Here is a 27780-nt window from a genome sequence, read left to right on the forward strand (position 1 = left end):
ACATTTTGCTACCTCGGAGACATGCTGAATGGAGAAGGTGGATCAGACTCGGCAACGGTTGCTCGAGTGAGATGTGCATGGAAGAAGTTTCGGGAACTGAGTGGCGTGCTGATGAGGAGGAGAGTGTCGCTAAAGCTGAAGGGAAAGGTGTATGCTGCATGTGTGAGAAGTGTTATGATTTATGGGAGCGTGACATGGGTAATGAACGCAGAGCAGCAACGAAGGCTGGAAAAGGGGGAAATGCGAATGGTTCGATGGATGTGCGGAGTATCGTTGAGAGAGAGGAAGACAAATGATGAATTGCGAAAGATGATGGGAATATTGCCTGTGATTGATGCTGTGAAGAGGAACAGGTTGAGATGGTTTGGTCATGTGTTGAGGAAGGATGAAAGTGACTGGTTGAGAAGAGTGATGGAAATTAATGTAGAAGGAAATAGAGGACGGGGAAGACCGAGAAAGACTTGGCTAAAGATGGTGGAAGAAGAAATGCGGGCAAGGGGGTTAACAAGGGGAGATGCAGAAAATAGGGCAAAATGGAGAAGATTGTCATGGTGACCGCAGGGCTAACCCCCGCTCTAGCAGGGAAAATGGCCTTAAAATGCATGTTGTTGTTGTTGTGTCCACTATCCCCTTCCCTCTTCAGATTTGTTATTTTAATAGAAATCCAATTTCTTTCCCTCCTCCTTGTCACCACGACAATATAAAGTTGTGCTTTTACAGCTTCTACTCTGCTTCTATTTTTTTATATTATTGGAGAGAGAACATTCACCAAAGTTTTTCCCTCTACAAACCATTGTACTTGTCAGAGGATTCTACATCCGGAAGTAACTAGAAATTTCTCAAACCCTTGAGATATTTCTACACAGGTTAAAGGCTAACAATAATTTCATAACTTGTTACCTTTTTATATTTGACTCAACTGTTATGTTAGCCTAAACATCTCATCTCCACAAATATTAGTCATATATAAAGAACAATTCATCCCATATCAAATAGGGCTTTCAAGGATTGCCATCACACTGTACCAATACACCACCTAACAGACACAAGTAACGTAGTAAAGAATTTGTGACAATGGTCAATGGAAAAAGAAAAAAACATTCAATTGTTTTATCGTTTGTGCATGTTGAATTATTTAGTAGTTTTATTCTTGTTCCACCCCCACTGACCTCTCTTTATTAACCACTTTGGCACAATGGGTGGCCATGACAATGTCTTCAGGTTGAATTGGTGAAAGGTACATCCATTGCAATTGGCATGACCTTCCGACAGTTCCAGCCATCCGATGCAGAAACTGGCCACGTCGTCGTGGAGACTGTAACGGCAAACTCAGCAGCAGCTGCTGCTGATATTCAAAAGGGCGATCGTTTGGTTGCCATTGCAGGTACAATCAAAGCATGGGGTGTGGGCAGACGGGTGTTTTTAGATTCTTGGTGTTGAATTTTTTTTGTTGTTATTTTTTGTTCACTCTGTTATAAATCAGATAATTGTAAGCCATGTTGGGAACATTTTTATAGGGGCAAGAAACACTATGAGCTTGGGAAGTGTTGAGTAAGGAGGGTGAGTTGGTATAGAAAAATAGGCGTCTGGTGTTGTTACAGGTAAATTAATGAAAACTAGAAATTCACAGATGCTCATGCCACAGCATGTTAGCATGAAAGAGCATCCAAAAAAACTGACTTCAATTATTTGCGTTGTGTTATTCAGGAACAAAAGTCATGACTGCCACCCAGGCTATGAAATTGTTGAAAAATGCTGGGGATCGAGTTACTATAAGCCTCGAAAGAGCTTTTGGGTCACTACAGCAACCCTCTAGCTTGATATCTGGCTCATCCTTCACTCCTGGCTCTATTTCTGTTGACTATGGACCGACATCAATACAGCCAGTGCCTGATGAAGATCCTTTTCAGGGTGAGAAATGCTTTGTTTTGAATGCCATCTGCACCTGCTCTCTTTTCAGTTTATATTTGTTTTATCTCGTAATCGATTGTTTCTGCAAAGCAGAAGAAGGAATGGTGCTCTGTTACTGCAGATGCAGTCTTCTTGGACCCATTGGAACGCTATGATGGACGTGATGGCGACTCTGAACCTGAGGATGTTGATAGTTTAAGTGAAGGAGATGGAACCTCACATGGAGGTATTCATGATGAGGCAAGTTGCTTTCAAGCTCCACCACAGGACCTCACGAATCCAGTTGTCGCTCCTCCAATTGGAAGTCCCAGCAGGAACCGTTCCATGACGGCTCTGGCTTCTAAGCCATTGGAGAACATCTCACCAATCTTAGGTCGCCGATTGCAAGCTACCTCACTGCAACGTGTCCAAGCGAAACCTAGTGAAACCCCTGTGAATACTCTTAAATCTGGAAAGCTCTTGTCGTCTGCTCCGGACACAATGCCAATGGCTACTAGACCCATTCCAGCTTCCCAAGGTGGGCGACCTCCCCCGATCCCTCCACGACCACAGCTTCGTGGTGCAACTCTTGGATTTGGGAGTATGCAAAGCCTTGTGGATGTATCAGACGGTGATCGTTCTATTGAAAAACCGAGCAGTCGGCCCGCTGAAAGCGTGGAGGCTGATGGAGATTTTTTTATGGGGAAAATGGGGTTCAAGGAACCAGGAGAAAATCGTGAAGAAATTTGGGAGACAAAAGAAACTGTGTATTCTGACTCTCGAGCAACATGGCCTGCAGGTACAGCGCAAACCTTTGAAGTTGATAGCAAGCAACGATGGCTCACTGTTGCCGTCTGGTGTAGAAACCCATTAAAACCTGGCTATTTGCATTGTTTAGGCCATACCAGTGTGAGTCTCATGGAGATTGCTTTTGAGTGCATGGCAACAGCATCTTTTGAACACCGTGAGACATTCTCCCTCAATGCACCTGAACTTCAAGCCTCAGCAAGCCGTACATCATTACGGGCCACAGCCTTGTCACAGAACCTAAGCTCTGAGCCTTTTTATCATGGAGATGTGACACTCCATTTTGCTTACTGGAAAGAGGAAGAGGAGGAAGGAATTTCTACTGGTTCTGACCTTCATATGGAAGCTGAGTATTTACCTGCTGGAAAACACACTGCCGCAACCGAGCAAACGGGAAGCATAGCTACACCAGCTGTTGCTTCAACAGGTTCCCGGCATGTCTTTTGTGATGCACAGTTCCAGAACCTAACGTACTGTGACTACTGCAAGAAGAAAGTGTGGACCAAGGCAGCTTCACAGTGTACCAACTGTGCCTATGTGTGCCACAAAAAGTGCCAGGAACGCTGCCTGGGTGAGAGTGGACATTGTGTGCCAGGTGCACAGAGGCACGCGGCCAGGGATGCAGGTGTGCGCATGTCTCATTTGAGGCAGTCCGTTGCAATAGCACGTCAGTTCATACCCAGTACTCGTTCACGTCTCTCACTCACCGTTCCCAAAACACTGCGTCCTGGCTCAAGCCGGTTGAAGCAGACTGACGATGGTGCCACAAGGACTGAAAGTTCTGGACCCACTGCAGTGTCAGACAATGATAGTAGTGACAACGAGACCAGTGTGGATGCCTCAAGTCCCAGCAGAAAATCTGAGCTGGTGAGTTAATCTTCCTTTGGCCTATGGAAAATAAGCTCATTTTAAAAATGACATTGTGGAATTAATATGTTTCACATTGCAGACAAGTCGGTGGTCTCTTTATTTTTTTTTATTTTTTTTCCACCCCTCCTCCAATATAGCTCCTCGGTCCTCAAGTCCTCCATAGCTCTTCTCAGATGCACACACCCTTCCATTAACCTCCTCTGAGTTAAACTTTCAAAATCCAGGCTTATGTTGTCTATGTCCACATTTTTTCCTCTTCTAGCATGTGGAACTTCCTTGCTGAAGCTTTTCAATTGCACTTTGCCTTCCAGGGCTTCAAGCTGACATTGCACCATCATCTTATGTCAGCCAACATGTCCATCCACATTTTTTTCTACCTCAATTAACCCTACATAACCCAACCCTATTACTTGCAGGTTCCAGTGTTTCCTCACCTCCTCTCGCTCTCTCTCTGTTCTTTTCCTGTTTGTCCTTTCCTTCACTTGTTTTGTCCAACTGTGTCCCCACCCTCCCACTGTCAGTATGTTGTCTTTTAACCTTCTGTGACCTCACTCTCCGTAAGCCTATATTTGTATTAAAAATGGTGTTTCTGTGTCTTAGGTGGCAGTGCCCGTTAGTTTGGAGGACAGTGTCTACCTCGCTGTGAAGGATATTGGAAGGGAGATCTTCCGGGGCCTTCCTCCAGAAGACCGACAGGAACGGCTCGAAGTTATGCTTGAAAAGTTGCAACAAGAGGTGGCTAATTCTGTAATCACTAGATTTGCATTAAAACACAACTTTGGGAGATGTTGGCTGAGGGAAACTAACCAGTAAAGTCTTTTGTGCAGCCACTGCCAATATGTTGGTGGTATTAAACCCGAGCTTCCATTACCAAGTTTAAATTCTAATTATTACAAGGGTTAGATTATAAGTAATTAATGGCTGTTGGCCATATCGTCTATTTGTATTGGCATGGACATGAATTTTTTTTACATTTATCCCTTCATCAACATGTTTAAGAATCTCATGGCTGAAATCCATAATGAAAAAACTGCTTTTCTAGAGGTTTGGATGAAGATTGAGCAATGCCCGGCAAACTTTGTGTGACCAAACATGAGCTTTTGCTCGTCGAACATATGTGAACAAAAACATGAGTATACTCGTATGAACATCAACTTTGACAAACTTAGGGATTTATCCACATTCTCATGATTCCAAAGATAAACCTCGCTTAGCCAAACTTCAAATATCTGGAATTCACAGTAAGCCATTTACACAGACATGACAGAAGTAAATCGACACCATGGTTTTTAAAGAAATTTACTTTTTGAACATTTGAAGTACATTTGATCCATTTTAATACATACACTAGTATTTTGTAGATTTGCCATTTGCAGATTTCAATGCTTTTACTCTTTCAGGCATAGAACCAACAAGTTCCAAAATTTTCTCTTGTGGGATTTCTGTCCAGGCTTCACGCAAAAGGTATAGCAATTCTGCCTATGATGTTGGTTTATTGGACTTTTTCCGCACAGCTCGATCCAATATGGCCCATACGCGTCCACTGTCAGAAAATTGAGCAAATTTGGACTCGTCTGAAAAAAATGGCAGTTTGCCAAACCTCCAAGAGTCTGTTCGCCATCTTGTCAGCCCACTTCTTTCTCCTTTGAATGTTGGCTCGTCCAAGAAGAGCTTTTCCCCCTAGCTGCTCTTCCATAGTAGCCCAGTTGATGAAAGTACCGCACGGCAGTTCTTGAGGTAACTTCGACTTCCTCTGCAACATCTGCTGCCTTGCAACGGGGAGTTTTCTCAATGGACCTCTTGACAGCTCGAAGACACCTTTCTGAAGGCCCAGGTCGACCAGAACGGCAAGATGTAGATTCCTTGCCTTCACGGGTGAATTGCACAATCACTCGATTGACCGTAGAAAGCGGATTACCAAAGTTCTGAGCTATCTGACGCTGGCTGACTCCACCTTCCGATTTGCCAACAGTTCGTCTTCTTTGAAAATCGGAGAGTTTGTGTGCTCCCTGGGTTTGAGGCATAGTTAATTGTCGTACAAGACCCAGGAACTCGTTGCAGCAAAGAAATAGTGGAATAGTAGTACAAACCACTGAGTAAAACTGCATTATACAGATGAAATGAATACATTTAAGGTGTCTATTTACTTCTGTCATGTCTCTGTAGTGTCTGGGAAAAGAGAAACCCATTGGCCAAGTGTGAGAGAATACATTAGGGTAGTATAATCTGGCCATGTGTGTGAAAGAACACATGAGGGTAGAATAATCTTGTCATGTGTGTTAAAGAATACACTCATGAAAGGATCAGTACATGGTATTCTGCAGTCATCCTTTTTGCCAGAGATCTAGGACTGCATTTCTAGTTTGTTTATTAGGCTTTACCTACCTGAATAAACATGGTGAAGGAAGCGAAGAAAGCTGTACACAGGAATTCTGATGACCTACGTCACTTTTATCACCAAATGTGAAATTTTGAGGAAACTGGAGCAAGGCGTGAGTATCCGAACCATCATGGTGGAATACTGTATATTGTTAGGAAATCAGCAATGTACAACGGTAAATATGCCAGAACAAAGCTGAAATTTCAACGAGTGCGTCTGAAAAGGTAGATAAGTAGATGACTCGGCTATTACTGGCCAATAAGTATAAAGACGTTGCCTTTTATAAAGATGTTGAGAAGGCAGGCAACCATAACAGTGTTTGGGAGATGCTTTAAAGTACGCCATCGATCTTGTGACCAAACGTGTTCCTTAATTGCAGATTTTCACGACCGTAATGTTTTTATTTAAGTGTACTAGTGTACTACCTGCCCCTCCGAGCCTCCCTCCGACACCCCCCCCCCCTCCCTCCCTGGTTTTATTATGTATTTGAAGCAATTAATGAAAGAGACCTCCTTTAATTTAAACACCAGTGAGTGCCCCAGCACTTGATGACATTACAAATAACCTGTTTGAGGCTATAGACAGATAATATTTTGCTTTGCCTTTTCTTTTTGCTCAAGGTGGAATTGGAGTTGGAGCAGAGGGTTGCGCTGGAAAAGGAACTACAAGACATCAAGTGTGATGGTGCAAAGTCTTTTCAACTTACTCATTCACTACGCAAATCAACTGAGCGCCTTCAGGTAGGCTAAACATTGTGTTGATGTCCATCATACTCATTCCTCAAGGTATGGTTCCAAGTGTAAAATTGGTTTTGAGTTGTTTAAATATTCACATGGAATTTTGTTATTCTTTTTTTTTCTACAAGTTTTTGTTATTGCAGTGATTTTTTTTCTGTAAAAAATTAGGCTCATGGCAGAGAGATGACTGAGGGTAAAATGGCAAAATAGCATCGAACTGCTAGTGGGATAGTGGAACCACATTTGGACTCAACAAGCAGAGGGACGAATGAACAAGAAAGAGGGGGAGAAAACACCATCATCAGCAAGTATGAGGGTTTGGTTATGTTGTCTTCAATGGTGGTAGAAAGGATCATAGGTAGGGCTGAGTTTTGTGGTGGGTGGGAGCTGGGGATGACTTGAGATAGTAGTGCATCGCTTGCTGGAAGGCCGAAAGAGGCAATTTATTACCCTGCGCTCGCGAAGCGAAAAGCAGGGTTAGGCGATTGGTTGCGTATGTGACATTTCCGCATTTTTAAAATTCATCTTCTCAGCAACTGTTGGTCCAATTTGTCGTGAAAATCAAGCTCAGACACGACTTGACCTCTGGGTAGGTTTAATATCATTTAGATCTGTAGTACATCCTGTAAGAATACATGCATGCAACAGGCATTAAAATCAGAGTATTTCATGAGCAGCAATGGTCGATTCAATATAACAATGGTCCAACAGAGAGGACAGTCAGCGCAGCATTTAGGGGCGTACATACCATTCAAACTACAGGACTATGTCACAGTGAGTTCCGCTGGAGTGTCCGCGCGCCCCGGTTGTCCCGGGTCTTATAGACGCCCCTTCTGTAGCGAGCACACCCTGGGTTCACCTTGGTATAATTTCACTACACAATTGACATTACATTTTACCATAGGAGCACCTCCACCAGTATAATTTTTAAAAATATTCATAATTATGACGTCATAGGTCACGTGATATGGACGACATCTTGAAAAAAATGTTACACCTCTATATCTCCAAAACCGCTCGATGGACAAAATTGAAACATAGCTCATTGTCAGGCACTCCCCATTGTGAATAAGATATGTTAATGATGATGTCATTGGTGCCTTCATTATGACATCATAATTCGACAAGTGCAGTGCTTGATCTGATCAGGTTGAAAAAAAAAATTCTCTGCAACTGTTAGTCTGATAGTCTGATGAACACAAATATTTGACCATAGGAGCACCTCCTCCTGTAGAATACGTTTTCCTCCATGATAATTGTGACATCATAGGTCACGTGGTACAGGCGCAAATTCGGAAAAAAACGAAAAACGGTGCACCTCTATACCTCCAAAATCGCTCCATGGGAAAAATTGAAATGTGGCTCATTGTAAAGAACTCCACATGGGAAGTAAGTGTTGTTAACAATGACGTCATTGCTGCCTTAATTATGATGTCATAATTTGACAGGGACAACGCTTAGTCTGATCAGTTTGAAATTTCTTGAGCGTGATCTATGCAACAATTATATTAGAGAATATAAATTTATGATGTCAGCGCTCACGTGGTCTGGCAGCCATATTGGATCAAAGGAAAAAAAAACTTTAAAAACGGAAAAGCTGGCTTGCACCAAGTTGACTGCGCAGGGTATGTATTTTATGAACACCATTTAGTTTTAGACAGATAGGGTACTTACTGGCTTTTCTGTGATGTCAGAACAACAGGCCTTCTACTTTGGCCTCATCGTCACAGACGGCAATAATAGTATGTGCTTTGGGTTCCACATATTCCAGTCGAGGACAGATGTGATGCTGGGTTTTTTTTTGTTTTTTTTTTGTATACTGAATCGAGGCTCGTGAAAGAGATAACATTTATTTCAAAAACAAATCAACCAGACAAACAAAATATATAAAAAGAGGGAGCGGAAGACAAGATGGGGAGAGAAGGGGAAGCACTCAAACACAACATTTGAGAGCAGGGAGATGTGTGGGAGGAAGAGGGCTTGGGGGGAGGAGGCGTGGGAAGGGGGAGAGGGTGTGGGGGGTTGGAAAAGTATAAAACACAAGGACACCAAGGATTTCTAGGACAGAAGTTGGTATTTCAAAAAAGTGGATTTGGGGTGAAATTAGCGGGGGTAGAAAAGATCAAGGTTTTGGATGGGGGAAGATAAGAGATGGTGGTGAACAGCTGTTTTAAAGACCTGGAGGGTGGAGTGGGATTGAAAGGAGTGACGGAGTTTGTTCCAGAGGCGGGAGAAAAGAGGAATGAAGGAGTGAAGGTGAGCAGAGAGTCTTGATTTTGGTAGTTTGACCATAAGAGGGTTGTAGGCAGATCTTGTGCGACCTGTCGGAATATTTGGGGGACAGAGCCCAGAGAGAGCGAGGGGGGCAAGGCCAGAGAGGAGTCTGTAGAAGACGGAAAGACCACCAACCTGCCTGCAGTGAGTGAGTAAAAGGCCCTTGGAGTTAGCTTCATCGCGGGAGATTCCAATGATTCTGAACGCTTTGGTTTCAACAGCGTGAAGACGAGCTCGGTGTGAGGCAGGAGCACCAGCCCAGAGGGGAGAGCAGTATTTCATTGAGCTGCGGATGAAAGCCTTGTATGTGGTGAGGAGCTCAGGTGTGCCTAGGAAGGACTTCGCACGACGGAGGATGCCCAGTCGGCGACTGGCTTTGGAGGCCAGATTTGAAATGTGGCTTTCCCAGGAAAGATCATGGCAGATAATGAGACCCAAAAGCTTGAGTGACAGAACTTCTTGGAGAGGATTATTCAGAAAGTGGATTGGAGGGTTGTCCAGTCGGTCTTTTCGGAGAGACATCGTAAGAGTGTGAGATTTGTCAGGATTGAAAGACATGTTCCACTTGTTTGCCCAGTCTGTGATTTTGTCCAAGTCTGCAGAGAGTGAGGAGGCTGCAGACTGCCGATCTGCGGGATGAGAATGGAGCGACAGAGAGTAGAGTCATCAGCAAAGAGATAGAGAGGATTTTCAAGCGAGTCAGAGAGATCATTGATGAAGACCAGAAAAAGCACAGGGCCCAGAACACTGCCTTGGGGAACTCCAGCCTGAACAGGAAGAGGAGATGAGAGAAACCCATTCAGGGCCACACGTTGACTACGACTCGAGAGGAAGTCCGCCAGCCATGCGTGGAGATTTCCATGGATACCAAAGGAGGAGAGTTTGGTGAGCAGAGCGGTGTGCCAGACCGTATCCAAGGCACGTGATATGTCAAGGGAGACAGCTCTAATTTCCTGTTTGGCCTTGAGGACCTCCATCCATTGTTGAGAAAGCAGAAGCAGCATGTCCAGAGTAGAGTGACCAGGTCTGAAACCAAATTGATGATCAGAGATCAAGCCATTGGAGAAGAGGAAAGATTTCATATCTGAAGCAATGATGGATTCCATGACTTTGCTGATAATTGGGAGAAGGCTGATTGGTCTGTAGTTGCTAGGATCTGTTTTTGCACCTTTTTTGTGCAAAGCGGTGATGTATCTGATTTCCAAGCAGATGGCAGATGACCTTGAGCAATAGAGAGGGTGAAGAGAACAGAGAGAGGGAGTGAAAGAGCGGAAGAACAGGATTTTAGGACCCGTGGGCTGATGCCGTCAGGTCCAGTTGCGGAATCAGAGTCGAGGGTTGACAGAAACATTTCCACCTTGTCAGGAGGAAAGGACACAGAGTCCAGGAGCAGCTGGGTACGATTGGGTACGGTGGGTACAGAGAGGGATGGGTTTGGGACACAAGATTTAGAGGCAAACACAGAGTTGAGGCATTCAGCTTTTTCACGTGCGGATTCAGCTGTGTAGCCGTTTGAGATGAGGGAGGGGATGGAGGGGGAACAAACACCAGAAACAGATTTGACCAGACACCACCAGGATTTGGAAGAGGGAGACAGATAAGAGAGTTCGGTCTTGAGAACGGAGAGATATTGTTTCCTGGCTCTCCTGAGGGTGGACACAGACTTGTTTCGGGCTTTGTGAAAGGAAATGAGATTTCCTTCCGTTGGATTTGCTTTCCAGGAGACGAAAGCAAGTTGTTTCTGGGAAACAGCCTCACCACAAGATTCCGTGTACCATGGACGGGAGGAAGGGTATGACAACTGAAGACGAGATGGGATAAATCTGTGCATGAGAGAGAGCAATTTACTTTGGAAGAATTCCCAGGATGAGTTGATGTCAGAGGCGGTAGAGATGGGAGACCAGTCCAGATGATTGATGGCTGCTTGAAGACCGTGCCAGTTGGCCTGAGTGAAATGCCAGACTCGTCGACGTTGAGGAGGCTCTCTGAGAATGGTCAGAGAGATGTCCACTTTAACAAGCACATTATCAGATGAGCTGATTGGAGCAGAAGAAGAGCAGCAGACATTTTCAGGGAAGTTAGTCATAACCAAGTCCAGAAGAGAATATGCTCCGTTGACTGAGATCCGGGTCGGGAAATTGACAGATTGTGTCAGTCCCAGTGAGTCGCAGAAGTCCTTTGCTGAAGAGCCATGGCTGGTGAGAGAGGTACCCACACCCAGCCAACTGGCATGGTGACAATTGAAATCATCACATATGAGGAAGAGAGAGTTGGGGATGGGTAGATAGAAGTTGGTCCATATTATCGGACAGCGAGATGTAGATGGAGTCATCACTGTTTGGTGGACGGTACAACACACATATGAACAAAAGGTGGGAGCGAAGGGGAAGCCGTAGCCAAAGGTATTCCTGGGGGTGAGGTGGAGAGATGGCAGTGCAGGGCGAGTGAGGAAGAGAGTTTTTTTATAAAGATAGCAACCCCACCCCCAGGACGAGGCTCAGGTCTGTCATACCGGAGGAGGGAGTAACCTGGGAGAGATACCAAGGAATCAGAGACATCATGAAGGAGAAAGTTTCTGTTAAGCAGATCACGTCTGGTTTGTCAGAAGCAACCTGTATGGAGAGATCAGTCAAGTTTGAGCGAAGGCCCCGGATGTTTGAGGTCCATACCGTTAATGAAGAGGAAGGGGGTGCATCGGATACAGAACAGGGGGGGGGGGGGGTGAGGGGTGTAGGGTAAGATGTGGAAGAGGTAGGGAGAGCTGTTGATGGTGTGTCAGAGATTTCAGAATAGCTTGGAGAAAGGGAAGAATGGGGCGGACAAAAGGTTTGATGGTGATTGGGTGAGGCACAGTGAGGTGTTATTTGAGGAGGGGGAAGAGCGAGGCAGAAGGTTGGGGGAGATGGAGGTGAGAGTTGGAAGGGGGAAGAAGCGGGGAGGACACTTTGAGGAGGAGGGGTGAGAGGGGGGAAATTGAGAAGAAATGAGGGTGGGGAGATTTGAAGGGGAGGGGCGAGGGGGAGTCTTGAAGGGGAAGGGTGTGGGGGGAGTTTAGGAGGGAAGGGGCAAGGGGGGAGATTTGAAAGGGATGGGTGATGGGGAGGATTTGGAGGGGAGGGGCAAGGGGGAAGATTTGAAAGGGATGGGTGATGGGGAAGATTTGGAGGGGAGGGGTGATGGGGAAGATTTGGAGGGGAGGGGTGATGGGGAGGATTTGGAGGGGAGGGGTGAGATTGGATTTTGGAAAGTGTACGATTAATGGGAAACGAACATTTATTGCAAAATGAGTTTCTTGTGACCTTCGAGTCAAAAATACGTTTGAGGACGCTGGAGGAGGGGTGGATGCCAGTTTACAAGGGAGATCAAGCCACCATTGAGCGACAGAGAGTCCTTGTATGCTGCATCTGCATGAAATCCATTTTTTGTTTCTGCTCAGTGATGTGATATCATACTTGAGCATGATTATAAAATGGAAAACAATAACTCCATTTAAGGGCAGCACATGCTAAATTCTGACATCTGAAGCAACTGAGCAGTTGGATAAAATTGTTTTCAGACCATGAAGGAAATCATTTGGACATTGATTGAAGTATGCTATTTACCATGGGAAGCAGGGAGAAGCTGATGTTTCAGGCATCAACCCTTCATCAGAGCAGCTTCTACTTTCTTTCCATGGCGGACAGCAAACCTGAATCAATGTCCTGATGATTTTGTCCATTGGTCTGCCGATGCAGATCGACAAGACTAGGTCTTCATTTTGTTTTCAGACCATGTTTATTTTATTAATTTGCACTTAGAATGTGTTATATTTTCACATATGAGGCTCCCGGTAAGACAGAAACCTCATTGCCAAGACCTTCAGTCTCGTAAGATGGACCGAAAGATCTTTTATTGCAATGTGCTCAATTATCATATACAACTTTACCGTTCCCCAAGGATTGTTCAATTGGGCCGAAAACGTCGGCAGCAAACGCACATGGAAACGGATCCCTCAAACACGTTTTCTTACCTTTTAAAGGATTTATTTTGTAACAAGACGTAACACGGAACAAGACGCTATAAACAAAAAACGGAACAAACCAAGTGAGTCAAATGGGCACAGAGGTAACGCCTTTTGTCGCTTTCAAAAACCTTCCATTTAGCAGGACTTGGAAAAAATATTCATGCCCTGAGGGCTGCGTATCTGAGGAAAACTAGAATCAGCATTCATGCTGTCATGTCCTGAGGGCAGAATAACTATTTGAGATTGTGCATTCTGACAAATATGGTGGCACGTAGCGCTCTGTGGTTGCCATCACGCCTGCTATGCAAGGTTCACAAACAAAACAAACTTGGACCATGCTCGGAAACACAAAGCTAGAGTTTAAAAGACTTCCCATGTTATTTTTCTCAACACTGCATTGGGCAAGGTGTTCTGTGAACTCTAGTTTCACATGGATTGATTCAACTTTGATGTGTGGAGCACATTTCAGTGGTTGGTGCAACCCCTAAACCTGCAGGGGGCAGGTAATCACCTCATCTTGAATATACATTTCACTTACTATTTTGCTAGAAAGTAAGTTTGCTGGTAAGGAATAACTTTATATTATGAATTTCCTTCTTTTTTTTTTTTTCATTGTTATTTCATTCCATCACATTCAATGAAGGAATTTTTTTATTTTTTTATTTTATTAAATCGTATTGGTTTAGATGAGATATTCCTATTATATGAGTAACCTTGGTATGAATCTTGGCCGGGCTACAAAATGTAACACTAATGTATTTAGTTTAAATCTTTCCTTGGTGTACATTCAAGTCATATGAATAACATATTTATTGTTCTCCCAAGGCATTGACATTGCTGTCCATTCACTACCGTGCGGGCCTGGAGGAAGGTGACCAGGGAATTGAGGGAATTCCACAAATGCAGCCAGATATCGGCAACAACCTGCAATCCAATCCCGACAACGAGGCTGATCCCAGCAATGAGCCCCGGCCCAATCCCGGTAACAAGCCTGATCAAGGCAATGAGACCGATCCCAGCACCGAGCCATGGCCCGGTCCTGACAACGAGCCTGATCACGGCAAAGAGCCGAGGGCTTGTCCCGGCAGCGAGCCATGGCCATGTCCCGACAGCGAGCCGGGTCATGGCATTGAGTCACGGCCAGGCCCCAGCAGCAGCCTGCAGCCAGAGCAGAAAGATTTGGGTCTTCCATATCAATCAGATGAGAGGCAAATCCCTGAAGCAATGGAAGACAAATCGCTTGATGTGGCGGGCATTCTGTCTGTGGACAAAATAGGGGAGATGAGTTCAGATGATCCACCAAACATCCATTCTGGCTGACATAAGCACATTTATGGGATGTCATGGTGACGCCAAACACGAAGCTGAGTCGTCATGATGATGTCACCCACGAGGCTGAGTCGTCACGGTGACGTCACAAAAGCCAGCAGTATTATTGTGACCGTACCAAAGGCTGGAATGTCAAGCCGCATGTGATACATGTGTAAATGAGCAGTTTGCAGAACAGATGAGATAAGCAGCTGCATGGCATCTGACAAAGCCATGTTGCACGATTCTGTTGCAGAAGAGGAAATTAGACACGTTTGTTTTATAATAATACACTTCCATTTGACATTTGGATGAGCCCGACTGTAATTGCTCAAATTTTAAAAAGCTTTGTGATTGTGGCCTTGCGTTCTGATTGCATGTATGAGTTTATATTTTGGTTTGTTTGTGTTATGCATCGCTGTATATCCACCCTGAAAAGTAAGGACCTCCTTGCAAAGTAGAAATAAATAGATTAACCCACTTTATTTGGCCAGTTCTACCCTCATCCACCATACGACTATAGTACTTCCATTTTGGACTTTGGCCTGCTACTGTTTTTCCCCTCCTTTGGTGAACTTTAATCATGCACAGCATGTAAACTTTTCCTGTTGCTCTATTTATTTTTAATACTGTAGTTTGTTCATCATGTTTTAACACGTGCTTTCTGATTGCGAAGAGATGTCACTTGTTTGTGCGGTTGTCAAAACGCACAAACAAGTCAAAAGTCAGGATAGTTCACAATGAAAGCATCATTTAAAAAATTAAATATTTATGCGCGAATATTTGATGATGACGACTAGTGCGTCCCTGTTTAGTGTGTGTGTGTGTGTGTGTGTGTGTGTGTGTGTGTGTGTGTGTGTGTGTGTGTGTGTGTGTGTCGCTGTATGGAACAAGTTAGCACCTCTCCTAAATAGGGGTGTTTCACCACATGCTTGCTCGTGCTCGTCTCTCCACTCAGTCGTGCCCAAAACCAAACCAACAACGAGCTTGCGAGACCATTGCTCGTGATGGAGGCTTTTTTGGGTCTGACAACTGAACTGGTCACATAAACGGTCGTTACTCTGTACTGCCACACACTAAATCCTGTGCATCACGTGTTATTTTTTACTGCACTTTAAGGTAGTGTCCTTGCTTCCTTGTTAATCTTTTCTTGCTACTGAGGAACAAACCAGATTCTGGCACAGGAAAGTTCTGAACTAGTTTCAACGAGGCTTGAACTCACCATACAGTTGCCAGTCAAGACTCGGAAACAATTATGAAAACCAATTTCAATTACTAACGTTATAGCACCCCTCATTTACAACGAGACAAGGTAAAGGGTGTGAATACACATTCCAGTGCCAGGTAATAGATATTGACTTGTGTAGTCAACGAGCACTTCTTGTTGTTCTTTGGGTACTTGGAATGTTTCCTTTTGGGGGGTTGTGCGAGGGGTTTTGGAGAAAGAGGAGTTCTTAGAATTTTAGGGGTCAGGGCCTGATGTCAGACATCTTTAGTTGGTTTTTGTTTGCGTGGTTACACATGTCATGCGAGAAAATTATAGCTTCATAGCATTTCATGCAAGTTCTTGAGCACAAGGCTATGCTATAGTTTTTATTAAATGAAATAAACTTTATGATTGTTGTTCCATTTTGTTGATTTCTGGGGAGAGGAGGGTGGGGGAAGGTAGGGGACAAACGTTTTCTTCAATGTAAAGTTGGCAGGTCCGCCTGGCACAGAACCACTTTATCATCACTCATCCAAATGGAGGAGACTATGACTGCCAAGCATGAATAATGTTGACAGGCTGCTTTGCTGCATCATTTTTCTGGGGATGCGCTTGTGCCGCTGATCGAACACCCCCTTACCAGCTAGCTGGTACTCATTTTGCCGACCTCGGAAGGATTTCAGGCTGAGTCATCCTGCCTGGTGTTGATTCAACAGAATGACAGGAGTTTGATTCAACCTCTTCTGGTGAAATTGCCAAAATCGAGACCCTCTGCTCACCTTCAATCTTTCATTCCTCTTTACTCCCGCCTCTGGAACAAACTCCCTCACTCTCTTGAATCCCACTCCTCCCTCCAGGTCTTTAAAACCACCATGTTCACCACCATCTCTTACACTACTCACAATAAGTTAGGGATATTGTGGGAGTGAGTTTATATTTTTTTTATAGGGGTTAGGCTTATGGTATTGAAATCAACAATGCTGTGTTTTTTCACACATTAATAACCATAGAATTAGGACCAACAACATTTTTCAACATAATTAATACACAAAATCAACCACACCGAAGAACCTGCCAATATCCCTAACTTATTGTGAGTAGTGTATCCTCCCCCATCCAAAACCTTGATCTCTTCTACCCCCGTTAATTCACCCCAGATCCACTTGTTTTGAAATACCGACTTCTTTCTTTCCTGGAAGTTCTAGCAGTGTCCATGTGTTTTATACCTCTCCTCCTCTCCCCCACCCCCCGCCTTCCCTTGCCTCCTCCCCCCAAGCCCTCTCCCTCCCACAGATCTCCCGATGTCCCTGTTCTCTGCTGTTGTACTTGTGTGCTTCCCTCTCTCTCCCGATCTTGTCTCCCACTCCCTTTATTGTATGTTTTGTGTGTCGGTTTTTTTTTGTGATTGATGTTAGTTAGCTCTTACATGAGCCTCGATCTTGTATCCCCCCCCAAAAAAAAAAAAACCCCTAAGATCTTAAGCCAGCCACCTTAACCGTTAGGCCAACACCGCTCAGCAAGCGTCATGCTTAACTTTTTTTTGTGGTCCGTCGGGCCACCTAAACAGATTTTTTTGGTGGCCCGACCGTATATTACTTGCTGGTGAATCAAACATCATAAAGTCAGTGTCCACGTTAAAATTACTATTTCTCACCACACCTACAGTTCAAAATTTGGTGCTTTTCATATCAGCAACCTCGCATCTCGTCATCACAGAACAATCCTGTCAGCTATTCAATCATCTACCTACAAACTTACAGCAAACTAATACTAGAACAATTTTAATGTTTGCTGAGGAAAGATTTCTTCACACATTAACACGTTTATTGCGTTTTCCTAAACAATTGTTAACTTCATAATTTTCAGCTGTTGGTGAGATTACTGTAGTCATTAAATCTCGAAAATAGAACTAAAATACATGTCACTAAAAGTGGAGTATTTTTATTTGATGAACATTCAGTTTCAAAAAATATTGGGTCAAAATTTTATGTAAAGAACAGATATTTTAACATAGTGTGAATTTGTCGTGACTATCATGAGGCTAACGGGTGTGACACGTGCATATTGCAAGCTCGCGGCCTTGCTTCTATATCCAGAGGCAGCGTTAGGGACGTGCAAACCAAGCTCGGCCTCACACGTGCTGAGGCGTGTTCACCGAGGTGTATATTATACAACAGGAGCGCAGCTGCAGCACATGCTCTCAGGACAAGCAGCTGCCATGTTGGAATACCCTTCCCTCGCTAGAACACAAGCGGTACAGGCATAGCTGAGAGTGTGATAAGCGTGTACGCATATTGACTTTATCAGGTTCCATTGACAGATTGATTCACGTTTATTTTCCTCTTTTGTTTGTTTTCCTTCAGAGCCTTGTAATCGAACCACAAAGGTGACTGACAAAACTGAGAGTCTGATTCTAGTAAGTCACAAACCATCAAGGGGGTGGGGGTGCGAAGTCCAAAATGGAAGGGGAAAGGGGTAAAACTACAAATTGATAATCGAAACGCACAGAAGCAGTTGCTGCTTTCATTGTCTTTTTTTTTTTTAAGCATTAAGAGAGAAAGAAGAAAATACTAAGAAACACACACACACACACACTTTGAGTCCTGCTTAGAGGACTCAGTTCCACCTCCTGAAACCTGCATATGGAGTTATCAACCAACGATACACGCAAACATCCACACAACATTCACACATACACACATATATTCACACACACATTCACACACACACACACACACACACACACATATATATATATATATATATACATATATATATATATATATATATTGTTGTGGTTTTGTAATAAAGAACACCCCCTCTAGTTAATTACACGACAACATGTAGCCTGCATTAGTAAGTTATCGATATGATAATAATAGCGTAAGGGCTCGACTTTGTTATCCCTTTTACGCCGCACCCAGTGACCCGATGCCCACGGCACTAATGGATTTACGATCTACGAACCGCACTCTTTGTTTATCACGTACAGCCATACTCGAAAAATCTGAATTAGCCGACGTTGGGGCCCAAAAGCATCCGATTAACTGCCGATGCGACGCCATCTTATTGGCGTCTGCTGGGTGAAGGCGAAGCAAGCCGTCCGCTGATTGGACAGTCGAAGGCGACAGCAAGCCGTCCCCTGAGTGGACAATCCTGAACATGCATTTGTGCCGGTGTCGTCGATCGCGGTGTACGCTAACCTCATCGGGGGGGTTTACCATAATTTCTTCCATATACTGTGATTACAACGAAGTGAAACCGATCAGCAGCCCATCAGTATCATATAAAGCAATAAATACCAAGGCTTCAGCTTCTGAAAGCTTAAAACAAAGTGTACTTCGCCGAGTGACGAAAAGTAGGCGTAGGCCTAGGCCCTACCTATCCAGTTGTTGTGTTTCCGTTGTGGCCATGATCTCAACAAATGGCGTAGGCCATGTGGCGTAGGGTAGGTCATGATCAGCCCCTCCCCCCCCCCCCCCCTTTCGTTTCACCAACTCCTGCATCTGCCACCGTTCATGATTATCAAAGTAGGCTTTACCCTGTTCACGATAAGGTAGAAATCAGTGAGTTGTATACGAAGAGATAAAAGGATGGCATTGACTTCGAGACGGTACGTGATATTTTCAAAAGTATATCGTAGCGTTGTCATTTAAGTAGATTGCAATAAATACGTTGTTCATATACGCACTCTTCATTCTCCTCTTTCTTCCTAACTCTTACTCGGACAAGGAAATCCACTATGCCATCCATAATGGTACACTCTATCCATACACCACATCCTCCCTTCCGTGGATGTTCCACGGGTTTCGGCTAGTTTCTCATGAAATGTAAAGATTAGCTCCCTTCCCATTGTGTAGTAATTAAAACAGATATGCGTTGAGTTTAGGCAGGATTTCAAACCTTCGCATAGTTTAAGGAAGACGCTGGAGGCGTGGCTACAAGGACAATCCACGTGATCAACCGCGACTGTGGTAGGCGTGTCTAAAAGAACCGCCCATGTCACCAGCAGGTAACCAATGAGAGGGCGTGGACACGTCACCAGCAAGCAGCCAACGAGAGATTGTGGACACGCAAACAACCAATGAGAGGCCGTGGACACGTAAGCAACCAATCAGGTCGTGGACACTTCCCTAGCAAACTTCGCCGGCAATCTACCAGTATTGCCTCGGCCAATGGGAGCCTGTGAAACATTCTAGGGAGCTTTTCCACCCGATATAAACCGGTGCCCATCGCACTTCGAGTTCTCTCTGCTCTCTCTGGCTGCCCTCTCGTCGTGGTCCTTCGAGCTGGCTGTCCTCCGTGCTGGTTCGTCTTTCCTGCGCTCGACCTTCGTTCCTCGTGGTGGTGCTTGAGGTCGTCGCCTGCGCTGAATCGTTCATTCGACCTGAACCGTCGTTCGTGTTGACTCGTCTTGCAGACCTTCTTCAAGCTGCGCGTCCTGAACCAACCGTGAGCTGCGCGCAGAAGCTGGTGAACCCAAGTCCGTGGCTGCACGTTGCTCGGTACAAGTTTAACCTGTACGATTCATTCCCAGTGTGTGTGTGTGTGTGTGTGTGTGTGTGTGTGTGTGTGTGTGTGTGTGTGTGTGTGTGTGTGTGTGTGTGTGTGTGTGTGTGTGTGTGTGAGGTGCCTGTCGGGATTTAGATAGGTAAGAATTGATAAGTCTGCCTCTTGTCCTTTTTTCTGTGAATTATAAATAAAAGACGTGTACATTTTTTGTTTCATTTCAAACTGTTCGAGTACGTCTTTTCCCCCATTGGCCCAGCATAGTCCGAACCGAATTTGACTCTTTAATGAGGCCCATAAATCACGCAGCATAACCGTGATTCACACCATCGCAATAAAACCGCTCGGCGCACTCGATTGGAATAAGGTGTTGTGGAATAATAACCGTGATTCACACCAGCGCAATAAAACCGCTCGGCGTACTCGATTGGAATAAGGTGTGAAATCGCGAGAGGGGAATCATTTGCCGGTCTTTTGAACCACGCGGTCTCAAAGGTATTTGATAGTGACCAATAAACCTTTACCCGTGGTTGGGGGATTGGCATTTGAAGTTGCTCAGCAACCCGTCGACCGCGAGTTCAGTCGCGATCAACGACCCCGTGGATCCGGTGTCCGAGGGGAACCGGGACTTCACCCCCCCCCCCCCCCCCCTTAGTACGTCGACAGACCCGGGATCCGCAACAATATAGGACACACATTCACACATACAGACAAAATACACACACACACACACACATCCACATAAAATACACACAAACACATCCACACAAAATACACAAACATATCCACACAAAATACACACATCCACACAAAATACACACAAATCCACACAAAATATACACACAAACATACACACACATCCACACAAAATACACACACATTCACACATACATACACACAAAATACATACACAAAATACACACACATGTCCACACAAAATACACACACACACACACACACACATCCACACAAAATACACACACACACACACAAAATGCACACACATCCACACAAAATACACACGCACATCCACACAAAATACACACACACATTTACACAAAAATACACACATGTTTTTGTTGTTGTTGTTGTTGTGATGTTAGCTCTTACACGAGCCTCGATCTTGTATACAAAAAAAAAAAATCCCTTGCCCGCATTTCTTCTTCCACCACCTTTAGTCAAGTCTTTCTCGGTCTTCCCCGTCCTCTACTTCCTTCTACATTCATTTCCATTACTCTTCTCAACCAGTCACTTTCATCCTTCCTCAACACATGACCAAACCATCTCAACCTGTTTCTCTTCACAGCATCCATCACAGGCTCTCTTCCCATCATCTTTCGCAATTCATCATTTGTCTTCCTCTCTCTCAATGATACTCCGCACATCCACTGAACCATTCGCATTTCTACCCTTTCCAGCCTTCGTTGCTGCTCTACGTTCATTACCCATGTCTCGCTCCCATAAATCATAACACTTCTCACACATGCAGCATACACCTTTCCCTTCAGCTTCAACGACACTCCCCTCCTCGTCAGCACGCCACTCAGTCCCCGAAACTTCTTCCACGCACATCTCACTCGAGCAACCGTTGCCGAGTCTGATCCACCTTCTCCATTCAGCATGTCTCCTAGGTAGCAAAATGTTTTCACACCTTCCAGCTTCATGCCATCTCCAAGATCCAACTCAACATTTCCTCCATATGCAGCTCCCTCTGTGCACACCTTGCATTTGAATGTAGCTGCCACACTGGTTAATGACCCTCTCAGACCACTACATTTTTGATGAACCCACTCAGCACACATTGTACATTGAATGGAGTTCACTCCGACACCCTGAACACAGCACATGGCCACTTCCCAGTTCTTTCCACCTCACCACATGCTTTACCACTTGCGATCACCTTCGTCTTTCTGATATTCACCTTCAGACCTTTTGCCTCCAAACATTCCTTCCACTTGTTCATCTTCTCCTTCAGTCCATCCATACTTTCCGCAATCAACACCAGATCATCTGCATACAACAATTCCCACGGTAAACCCTCCTTTTCATTCCAAGCCAGCACCTGCCTCACAGCTACAATAGTAGTGGACTTAGTACCGACCCCTGATCCACTCCCACCTTCACCTCAAACTCACCACTGTTCCCGTCCTTTGTCCTTACATTTGTGCGCTCTCTCTCTCTCATACATTGCCATCACTACTCTGATCAACCATTCCTCCACTCCTAACTTCCTCAATGCCCATGTCACTACTTTGCGTGGAACCCTATCATGCTTTCTCCAGATGAACAAACCCAAGAAACAACTTCTTCCTCTTCTCCATGTACTTCTCCTGCAACTGCCTTACAATAAAAAGCGTGTCTGGCGGTCCTCTTCCTGGCATAAATCCAAACTGCATTTTGTCGATCTTCACTTTCTTCCTTATCCTCTTCTCCAACACCCTTTCCAATACCTTCATTCCATGCTCCAATAACTTTATTGCTCGATACGAGCCACACTGTAGAGGGTCACCTTTCCCCTTGTATAGAGGGACGAGGGTACTCAGTTCCCAATCCACTGGAATGCGGCCTTCTTTCACCACCAGATTACAGATCTCTGTCATTCTCTTCACACCCCAACTTCCTGCTGCCTTCAACATATCTCCCACAACTCCCGTCTGCCCTCCTGCTTTTCTACTCGTCATTGCTTTTATCGCTTCCTCAACTTCCTTCTCAGTTATCTTCTCTGCCGGTCCTAAAACTGGGTTACTCTTGATGTTGCCATCCCTTTCATTCTCTGCATTCAACAGCATTTCCATATATCTCTTCCATCTTCCTTTAATTCCATCTGTGTCCACAACGATTTGTCCCACTTCATCCTTCAAGCAACTCACCCCATCACATCGCACCTCTCTTTCGCTATCTGCTTTGCAATCCTGAATACCGCTCTATGACCCTCTTCCGAATCCAACCGTTCTCCGAACATTTTCCTACATGCCTCCTGCACCTTTGCTACCTCTTTCTTTGCAGCCTTCTTGGCTGCCTTATGACTTTCATGCTCTGCCATTTCTGCCCCCTCACCCTTCGCCTTCTGCTACTTCTTCAACTTCTTCCTCTTCTCGTCAATCCTCTTTCCAACTTCACCATCCCACCACCATGTTTCCGAGTGCGTCGGTGGTCCTTTAGTCCATCGACATACCTCACCAACTACTCCCAAAAGACTTTCTTTCATTGACAGCCAACCACTTTGAAGCTCAACCACATCATCCTCTGCCATACTCAGCCTCTCTGTTAATGCCTTCCTCACTCTCACCTCTTTCAACCTCCACACCTTCATTCTCGGTTGGTACTTCACCCGCCGAGCTCTCCTCGCACCTTTCACCCTTATGTTACAGACAACCAAGTGGTGCTGTGAAACAGCCTCCTCCCTGGGATCACCTTTGTTTATCCCGGAGGTGCCCCCTATCTCGCCTACACACCATCAGGTAGTCAACGGTTGTCGTTGACCCACCTGATGTGTATGTAACAAACTTATTATCCTCTTTATGGAACTGAGTGTTACAAATCAACAAACCAGCTCCATCAGCAAACTCCAAAATCCTTTCACCTTCTCCATTTCTCACACCATATCTGTAACCCGCATGAACTCCCTCAAAACGGTCTCTCCTCCTTCCCACATGTCCAATTGGGTCTCCTCCTACCACAACAACTTCATCATCTTTCACGTTTTCCATCAGCTGCTCTATCGCACACCAGAACTTGGCCCTCTCTTCATCGCTTCGACCGACCTGCTCCTTTTAGTCTCCTCTTACGACACGCAGGGATACGATGTACCTATTCTAAACCGGGGTACATCCACATAAAAATACATCCACACGTATATACAAAATACACATTCACACATATATACAAAATACACATTCACACATGTATACAAAATACATACACACATAAACAAAATACACGCACACATTCACACATATATACAAAATACATACACACATATATACAAAATACACATGCATACACTACATGACCAAAAGTATGCGGACACCCATTCTAATTAGTGGATTTGGCTGTTTCAGCCACACCTATTGCTGAGAGGTATATACAATGAAGCACACAGCCATGAAATCTCCATAGACAAACATTGGCAGGAGATTGGGCCGCACTGAAGAGCTCAGTGACTTTCAACGTGGCACCATCATAGGATGCCACCTTTCCAACAAGTCAGTTCGTCAAATTTCTGCCCTGCAAGAGTTGCCCCGTTCAACTGTAAGTGCTGTTATTGTGAAGTGGAAAGGTCTCGGAGCAACAACAGCTCAGCCACAAAGTGGAAGGCAACACAAGCTCACAGAACGGAACCGCCGACTGCTGAAGCCCGTAAAAATCATCTGTCCTTGGTTGCAACACTCACTACCGAGTTCCAAACTGCCTCTGGAAGCAACGTCGGCACAACAACCATTCGTCTGGAGCTTAATGAAATGGGTTTCCATGGCTGAGCAGCCGCACGCAAGCCTAAGATCACCATGCGCAATGCCAAGCGTTGGCTGGAGTGGTGTAAAGCTCGCTGACGTTGGACTCTGGAGCAGTGGAAACGTTCTCTGGAGCGATGAATCACGATTCACCATCTGGCAGTGCGACGGACGAATCTGGGTTTGGCAGATGCCAGGAGAATGCTACCTGCCCGAATGCATAATCGACGGTTGTCGTCAGTTGATTTGAACCTCTTGGTTTGGCGGATGTGTTGGTTTGTCTGATGTATTAGTTTGGCAGATGTATTATTTTGGTGAATGTGTTGGTTTGGTGGCTGTATTAGTTTGACAGATGTGTTGTTTTGGTGGATGCTTTGGGTTGGTGGATGTGTTGGTTTGGTGGATGATTTGGGTTGGTGGATGTGTTGGTTTAGCGGATGTTTTAGTTTGGCGGATGTGTTGGTTTGTCTGATGTATTTGTTTGGCAGATGTGTTGGTTTTGCGGATGTGTTGGTTTGTCTGATGTTTTTGTTTGGCAGATGTGTTGTTTTTGGCGGATGTATTGGTTTGGCGGATGCATTTTTTTAGTGGATGTCTTGGTTTTGCCGGATGTGTTGGTTCGGCGGATGTGTTGGTTCGGCGGATGTGTTGGTTCGGCGGATGTGTTGGTTCGGCGGATGTGTTGGTTTGGCGGATGATTTGGTTTGGCGGATGTGTTGGTTCGGCGGATGTGTTGGTTCGGCGGATGTGTTGGTTCGGCGGATGTGTTGGTTCGGCGGATGTGTTGGTTCGGCGGATGTGTTGGTTCGGCAGATGTGTTGGTTTGGCGGATGATTTGGTTTGGCGGATGTCTTGGTTTGGCGGATGCGTTGGGTTGGCGGATGCGTTAGTTTGGCGGATGTGTTGGTTGGCGGATGTGTTGGTTTGGCGGCTGTATTAATTTGGCAGATGTGTTGTTTTGGCGGATGTATTGGTTGGGCAGATGTGTTGGTTTGGTGTATGATTTGGTTTGGTGCATATGTTGGTTTGGCGTATGCGTTGGTTTGGCAGATGTATTAGTTTAGTGTGACGTTCCCTAACCAATGGGTCGCGACCCAATGCTTGGGTCACTAAGGATTTTCAATGGGTCGCACGATCGTTTCAGAAATCGCAGGAAAAAAACTTTATCGACGATTTACTTCTCCCGACTGAACAGAACAGAGATCAAACGAACGCCAACACAAACTTTATAGTGTGGACTCTTCTACCGCGCTGTACTGATGTACTGTGATTTACCGCACGTGCATCCGGTCAGTCAGATCATACATTTAGTTTCCGACACGCGAATGTCCATTGCTTTTCATTCGAAAGATTGAGCTGTGAGTGTAAGGTACTCGCCATGGCTAGAAAGTATCAGCCTGTGTTCCTGAACTGTGGGTTCACCTTGAATATCGATAAGCACAATGTTCATCGACCACAGTGTGTGATATGCCTTGATGTGTTGGCCAACGAGTCCCTCAGGCCGCAAAAGCTGAAACGGCACCCCGAGAAGAAACATGATCATGTCAACAAGTCGCGGGAGTTTTTTCTCCAGAAAGAACGCGAGATGAACAACAGCAAGTCAGTAATGAGTTCGGCTGATTTTCCGTCGAAGGGACTGACCAAAGTCCCTTGCTTAGGGATTTAGGGACTGCTCAAAGCTGCTAACAAGGCAGGGAGTTTACGCCTGATTGGCTGACAATAATATCAAGTGGGCGGTGTCTGTGATCGAAGGCGCTGCTCATTCTCAAGGGGGGCGTGGTCTCACTCTCTCTCGCCTCATGGTCGTGGAGATCCGTACAAAATAACAACAAAATAAGGACAGTGTTTGGTATGATTGTCGTCACTTTGCTTTATTGTTCAATTACGAATTGTACTACTGCACAAAGATGATGAACCGAACCCTTACCAAGATATTAAGGTAAAAAACAATCGATATTTCCGTGACGGTTTGTGGGGGTTGGGGGGGGGGGGAGGTTCGATGGGTCGTGACTAGATGCCTGGGTTTTTTATTGGGTCCTGGGCTAAAAAGGTTGTGGAACGCAGGTTTAGTCGATGTCTTGGTTTGTCGGATGTGTTGGTTTTGCGAACGTGTTGGTTTGGCGGATGTGTTGGTTTGGTGGATGTGTTGGTTTGGTGGATGATTTGGTTTGGCGTATCTGTTGGGGATGGTGGATGTGTTGGTTTGGCGGATGTATTCGTTTAGTGGATGTGTTAGTTTGGCGGATGCATTGGTTTGGCGGATGTGTTGGGTTGGCGGATGTTTTGGTTTGGCAGATGTGTTCGTTTGGTGGAAGTGTTCGTGTCGCGTTTGTGTTGCTTTGGCGGATGTGTTGCTTTGGCAGATGCGTTCCTTTGGCGGATGTGTTGCTTTGGCGGATGTGTTGTTTTGGCGGCTGCATTAGTTTGGCAAATGTGTTGGTTTGGCGGATGTGTTGGTTTCGCGGATGTGTTGGTTTGGCGGATGTGTTGGTTCGGCGGATGTATTGGTTTCACGCATGTATTGGTTTCACGGATGTGTTGGTTTCACGGATGTGTTGGTTTGGCGGATGTGTTAGTTTGGCGGATGTGTTGGTTTGCCGAATGTGTTTGTTTGGCGGATGTGTTGGTTTGGCGGATGTGTTGGTTTGGCGGTTGTGTTGGTTTGGCGGATGTGTTGGTTTGGCGGATGATTTGGTTTGGTGGATGTGATGGTTTGGTGCATGTGTTGGTTTGGTGCAAGTGTTGGTTTGGTGCATGTGTTGGTTTGGCGGATGTGTTGGTTTCTCTGATGTTTTAGTTTGGCAGATGTATTGTTTTGGCAGATGTTTTCGTTTTGCGAATGTGTTGGTTTGGCAGATGTATTCGTTCAGTGGATGTCTTGGTTTGTCTGATGTATTTGTTTGGCAGATGTGTTGTTTTGGCAGATGTATTGGTTTAGCGTGTGTGTTGGCTTGGTGGATGTGTTGGTTTGGCGGATGTATTCGTTTGGGTAGATGTCTTGGTTTGCCCGACGTGTTGGTTTGGCGGAAGTGTTGGTCTGGCGGATGTTTGGTTTGGCGGGTGTGTGGTTTGGTGGGTGTGGTGGTTTGGCGGGTGTGTTGGTTTGGTGGATGTGTTAGTTTGGTGGATGTGGTAGTTTGGCGGATGTGGTAGTTTGGCGGATGTATTAGTTTGGCAGATGTGTTTGTTTGGCGGGTGTGTGAGTTTGGCGGATGTGTTAGTTTGGTGGATGTGTTAGTCTTGCGGATGTATTGGTTTGGCGCGTGTGTTTGTTTGGCGGATGTGTTAGTTTGGCGGATGTGTTAGTTTGGCGTATGTGTTAGTTTGGCGGATGTGTTAGTTTG

At 45.2% G+C, this 27780-nt stretch overlaps 1 protein-coding gene across 1 annotated transcript in view; it reads left to right on the forward strand.

The window, feature by feature from the left end:
- The window catches only part of LOC137420910 (PDZ domain-containing protein 8), a 53606-nt gene extending 37710 nt beyond the window's left edge, over window positions 1-15896 (forward strand). The window contains exons 2-7 of the mRNA XM_078772190.1: window positions 1222-1384; window positions 1708-1911; window positions 2033-3564; window positions 4168-4302; window positions 6568-6687; window positions 13787-15896. Of these exons, the coding sequence (XP_078628316.1) occupies window positions 1258-1384; window positions 1708-1911; window positions 2033-3564; window positions 4168-4302; window positions 6568-6687; window positions 13787-14281 (2613 nt within the window). The 5' untranslated portion in view covers window positions 1222-1257 and the 3' untranslated portion in view covers window positions 14282-15896. The remainder of the gene's footprint in view (window positions 1-1221; window positions 1385-1707; window positions 1912-2032; window positions 3565-4167; window positions 4303-6567; window positions 6688-13786) is intronic.
- Window positions 15897-27780: the final 11884 nt, after the last annotated feature.

This window comes from Myxine glutinosa, chromosome 2, assembly GCF_964187855.1.
Source record: "Myxine glutinosa chromosome 2, kmMyxGlut1.1, whole genome shotgun sequence".
Taxonomy (NCBI): domain Eukaryota; kingdom Metazoa; phylum Chordata; class Myxini; order Myxiniformes; family Myxinidae; genus Myxine; species Myxine glutinosa.